Genomic DNA, 6,161 nt, shown 5'->3' on the forward strand with positions numbered 1-6,161 from the left:
CTCCACGCTTAGCCAGTATTGTGTCCCTTTGTTGTGAAACACACACACACACATACACACACACATACACACACACATACACACACACATACACACACACATAGACACACACATACACACACATACACACACGTACACACACTTACGCATACACACACATACACACACATACACACACATACACACACACATACGCACACACACACACACACACACATACACACACATACACACACACACACGTTCATCCAGTGTTGTATCTCTGGGTTGTGTCACAACAGCAACACGGTCACCACACGCACATTATGACACATTTTATCGTCATGTAGAAAAGAACACACACTGGTATATTTATGTACATCAAAAGTAACCCATCAGGGTTTTGGACTCAGTTAGTCACGAAGAACAATTCAAACTCGGAGAAATCTAGACGGTATAAATTAGAGGTGGGCAAAATCCGGATAAATATCCGGATAATCGGAAAATTCTCAATGAAACATTATCCGAATTCAGACTCTAAAACTCTCTTTCCTAACCCGTTTGCCGAAGTAGGTGCACCCATGTGTGGAAATGATTCTAACCCGTTTGTCGAAGTGGTACTAACCCATTTGCCGAATCGGTTCATAACATATTATATACCGAAAAAGTGCACTAACATATTTTCCGGATTTTGCTAAAGCGACTCTTTACTCACCCCTAGTATAAATAGGTTTATAATTTGCATGCCTTGCGGCCACTTCGACACACTTTCGATCATTTGGTCGCTTTTAAGCGCAAGCGGGCTATCTCGCAAAATGCTGTTTTGAGAAAATCGAAGGTAAAGTTTTTGCCCCTTGTTCAGTTTCTTTAAAAGACAAGGAGAGTTTTCTCTAAAAATAAACAAATATAAACACCAATGAAACCAAACTTCTCCTATAGGTAGGACAATGCCCACTTTTGGCGTAGGTCAAGATTTCTGGAAACCCCCGAAATCTGGGTTAGCCCGCTTGTCCTTAAAAGCGACCATTTAGGAGGCGGGCTTCGACCCTGTCTGTCAGGGTCAACTTGTGCTGAGAGGGATACAACGTCCTTGTGGAGAGATAGATCGAGATACTCATAAACGTTTCCCCCCACTCGGAAATCGAACTCGGGCCTCCTGGGAAAAAAATATAATAGTTTCATGAGCAATGGTGAAAATATCAAACAATCTCAACAGATCAAATTATGTTCTTGGATATATATCTATCATAGCGGCCAACGCTACATGTAGCGCAGTCGTAGAACGAAGACCACCAGTAACCAAAAACTGACTGACAATCAGAAACGTCTCAATGACACGCGATAATATTGTTCTGAAAGCCGTGTGTGCTCAATTGTAAATCTATGTGCTCAACGCTTCTATACAGCCGTACTGTAAATATGTGTACTCAACGTTTCTATAAAGCTGTACTGTAAATCTGATTGCTCAACGCTTCTATAAAGCTGTACTGTAAATCTACTCAACGTTTCTATACAGCTGTACCTGTAAATCTGTGTACTCAAAGCTTCTATACAGCTGTACTGTAAATCTACTCAACCATTCTATACAGCTGTAAATCTGTGTACTCAAAGCTTCTATACAGCTGTAAATCTGTGTACGCAAAGCTTCTATACAGCTGTAAATCAATGGGCTCAATGCTTCTATACAACTGTAAATATGAGTGTACTAAACGCTTCTATACAGCTGTACTGTAAATCTGTGTACTCGCCGCTTCTATGCAGCTGTAAATCCGTGTACTAAACGCTTCTATACAACTGTAAATATGTGTACTAAATCCTTCTATACAACTGTAAATATGTGTACTAAACACTTCTATACAGCTGTAAATGCGGGACAATTATATCAAAGACAATGAAAGAAAACCTGAAGCAACAATAAAAATGTTTTCTGAGGGGAGTGGTGAGAGAATTGTGCAAGGACAAGATCAAACGAGAGAGTGCCAGCGGGCAACAACATCAACATCAACATCATCAACAACAGCATCATCATCATCATTATCATCGTCATCATCAACAAAAACAACAACACTAACAACAGTAACAACAACATCAACAACAATAACAACAACAACACTACTCTGAACGTCATACATGTATGCGTGATAGTAATAAATAATTATTTAGATGGTTTTTCTCTCTGGGTGAAAAAGTAAGAAATAATATTTAGACCGTTATTTCCCTCAGTATGAAGATAACAATACATTTTTTTAGAATGTAAGTGTTTTTACACGGTCATCAACACAATTTAGTTTAGATAATTCAGGTTGTGGGCTTCAGACTCTGCCCCACAGGGCAATTCCGGGCTGAGAGGGATACAACATCCCAGCAGAAAGACTGAGACACTCAATAAAAAAATTCTCAAATCTTGGGAATTGAACTCGGGTCTCCTATGTGCGAGAAAGAAGTGCCTAACCACTACACCACAGACACCGGTGTAACAACTGATATTCAAACTGTTAGTCATGTATGTGTGAAAGTAACAACTGGTATTTAAACAGTTAGTCCTCTAAGTGTGAAAGTAACAAGTGATATCAAAGTTTAAACATATTTTTTTCCTTTCGTTATGATAAGAAAAAAATGATTTTTCGACAGTTTTTTTTCTTCAATAGTAAATGTAACAAAATTGAATAATGATTTTTCCAACCGCTAGTCCCTTCAGTTTTGAAAGTAACTGACGATATGTTCACAGTTATTTCCTTCCGTTTTGAAAGTAACAAAACATGATGTTTTCACCATTCTTCCCTTCAGTTGTGAAAGTAACAAATGATAATATTTCCACGGTTATTTCCTTCCGTTTTGAAAGTAACAATTCATATTTTCACAATTATTTCCTTCAGTTGTAAAAGTAACAAATGATGATAGTCTCGCCGTTATTTCCTTCCGTTTTGAAAGTAACAGACGATGTTGGGGTCCTGTAGCTCCTTATGTATTTTCCTGATCTCATCCATGCTGTTCTTGTGGCCGCTGATCCTCTTCTGGTAGTTGCAGCCGTTGGGGGCTATCTTCTGGCCGTTGAACTTCCAGTTGTTGATGAGCGGCACGGACGTGCGCTGCGCCAGCATGCCCGTGAGGTAGACATCCTCCAGGAAGAAGTCCGGCACGTAGAGGGACTCCTGGTAGATCCGCTTGGCGGCGCTGGTGGTCAGTGAGTAGGCGCAGCCGGACATGTAGTGGGGGAAGTACCGGCCGGGGTAGTGGCTCAAAGCCACGTACCACTTGTTCTTCTTGTCCCGTATGACAGCGGAGCGTGCGTGGCTTTGGCCCATGATGAAGGTGCGCGTGCGTTGGTACTGGGCGCGCAGGTCTTTGAGCAGTCGTGGCACGTTGATGTACATGTCGTCGTCCGCTTTGAGCACGAATGTGGAGTTGGGGCACGACTCGCTCACCCACTTCATCAGCGCCACGCTCTTCAGGCTCAAGTTCCGGTAGGTGTCCAGGAAATCTTCCTGCACGATATCGCCGAACGTCTCCGACTCCTGGTCGATTCTGGTCTGGAAGAACTTGGTTCTAGGCCGGCCCAAGAAGAACAGTAGTGCTGTCCGGTGCTCCGGGTTCTTGGCGTACTGGCCCCACGTCTCCCTGATCGTCTTGCGGCCCCGGAAGTTGTCGGCGCTGGTGGGGGCGCCCAGAACCAGCTCCACCTCTCTGCCGCGGCACACGTCAGCTGACTGGTGGATGTAGCGGAAGTCGTGCGGGTTGACCACTTTCCGCCCCCGCCTGGCCGTGCTTGTCATGTTGCTGACGTCATCGACGCCAGTGCTACGGGAGGAGTTGTCGGAACCCAGCACATCATCGTCTGTGAACGTGGTGAAGTCCTCACCAGCGTCCTGTGACGTAGTGGGGAGCGTGGTCTGTGTGGGCGTGTTCAGGCTCCTGTCTGTCGTGTGCTTTGACCTTGACGCCGGCGTGGAGTTGATGTGTTGGAGACGCAGGGAAGAGTTGTGCAGCTTGCTGATGACGTATTTCTGCACGCTATTTATAGCACGCCTCGCGTCTGACAGAAAGGTCAAGGACGATGTAGGATTCCCCTTCATATCTGTGCGAACCTCTGCTCTTGGGTTTGGGGTGACGGTTGTGTCTATGGAGACATCCGGTCTGTAATTTCCGGCGTTCATGAGGAGCGTGCGGGGGAAAGTGGAGAGGAGAACCAAAAGGCCAACGGCACAGAGGGAGACCAGGGTGAACCGGCTGAAGCGGGGACGGAAACAGGCCACGCACCTGGACAAGGAGAAAAGAAATAAGTAGGTGTTAAAACACAGTTTTTGGAAAGGAACAATAAAGCGTTAAAACAGAGTTTTGTTTAAGGAATAAGGCGTTGTAACAGAGATGTGTGAAAGAAACAATAAAGCGTTTAAACAGTTTTGTGAAAGTAACAATAAGATGTTAAAACAGGAGAGTTGTGGAAAATGAACAATAAGGCGTTAAAAGAGAGTTTTGTGAAATGAATAAGGAATTAAAACAAGAGTTGAAGGAAAGGAATATAAGACGTTATAACAGAGTGGTGTGAAAGGAATAAGGTGTTAAAACAGAGTTTTGCCAAAGAAATAGTTAGGTGCTAGTAGGTGTTGTCAAAAAAGGTAGCTAAGCTGTATAACAAGACCCCATGGCCAACGTGTTGGGTGGTATGAAGAAATAGTCATGTATGAACAGAAAGTTTTGATATCTTATAGTCAGATATGTACACAAAACTTTGATATTTGACTGTAAGATATGAACATAATATTATTACAGTGGAATCCTGTTATAACGAGAGGTAGGGGACCGGTGCGAAATGTCTGTTAAAGCAGGATTCTCGTTACAAGGGATCCAGTAATACTTTCTAGGGAAATAGTAAAGTAGGCCTAATCTATGAGTTTGTCGTTCTGTTTATTCCTTTCTGTATTTCCCCTGATGATGATTTGTTCAACATGATCTCTAGGTCTTACTTGATCAAAAATCGAATTAGGTTTCTTTCTCTAGCACTAGCAATGCTGACAGCTCAGCGTTGGCGATCAGAAAAAAGGGCCCTGGCTCTAGGCTAACTCGCCCGCTGTGTTGTCCCCCACCCCACCACACCCTGTGGTGCGTTGTGTCTGCTAGCGAACGTCACACATTCCTTCCATCTATCAAAGCATTGTGACCTCTCCGTCCCGCACCAGAGAAGTGAGAGGCACGGTATGCCTAGAGACAATCTAGACTGGACTGGCCTATCACGCAATGCGTTCTGCTTGTCTGCGCATGCCACACCCTCCTCATTCGTTCGCTCCGGCCTTCATTGTTGGTTCGCGTGGGCTCTCCCATTCTTTGTTTCGCTGGATCACCAATAACTTTCTCAACTGGCAAGGTTTTATAATATGTGTAATTGGTCTGCGCGCTGTGCACAGCAGCAGCAATATTCCGTTAAAACCGACTGGCGTGACGGTCTGATTGCGCAATAGCAGTATTTTATTTACAAAGATAAAGAAGAAGAAAAAACGGGGTTTTAGAATAGTGCTTTTATAACAGACTTCTCGTTGTTTCAGGACTCGTTATAAGTGGACTCCACTGTATAAAGCTTTGATATTTAGGACTAACTAATTGATAGTCAGATATGAACATAAAGTTCTGATATTTGGTGGTCGGATATGAACATAACGTTTTGATATATTATAATAGTCATATATGCACTGAAAGTTCTGATATTTGGTAGTCAGATATGAAGATAAAGATTTAGTATTTTATAGTCTGATATGAAGATAATGTGTTGTCATTTAATTGTCAGATATGAAGATAAAGTTTTGATATTTGATAGTCAGCTATGAAGATAAAGTATTGTAATTTAATTGTCAGATATGAAAGTAATATTCTCTTAAGTAATAGTAAAGATTTAAAACAGTGTTTTGTTCAAGATTATAGTCAGATGTGAGATCAAAGTGTTGTCATGGCGATGTTTACAGTGGCCTACCCCCCCCCCCTTCAACTTCTTTAGCTACCCCCGCACCAACAATATCACAAACAGTAGCAAAGAGAAGTGAAATCAATGCAGAACTCCTTTTTTTTGCCACTGATACAATAATGTACTTCGTTACTGCACGACAAGTCATAGATAGATAGATAGATAGATAGATAGATAGATAGATAGATAGATAGATAGATAGATAGATAGATAGATAGATAGATAGATG

At 42.5% G+C, this 6,161-nt stretch overlaps 1 protein-coding gene across 1 annotated transcript; it reads right to left on the reverse strand.

Annotated features, from left to right (window-relative positions):
* Positions 1-1,013: 1,013 nt before the first annotated feature.
* Positions 1,014-4,227, reverse strand: LOC101852275 (beta-1,3-galactosyltransferase 1; the record flags this gene model as incomplete). The annotated part of the gene is given in 1 exon segment (XM_013088109.2): positions 1,014-4,227. A coding segment is annotated over 1 exon segment (1,339 nt), but the record flags the coding sequence as incomplete, so codon positions are not given.
* Positions 4,228-6,161: the final 1,934 nt, after the last annotated feature.

Source organism: Aplysia californica, unplaced genomic scaffold, assembly GCF_000002075.1.
Source record: "Aplysia californica isolate F4 #8 unplaced genomic scaffold, AplCal3.0 scaffold00687, whole genome shotgun sequence".
NCBI classification, from domain to species: Eukaryota; Metazoa; Mollusca; class Gastropoda; order Aplysiida; family Aplysiidae; genus Aplysia; species Aplysia californica.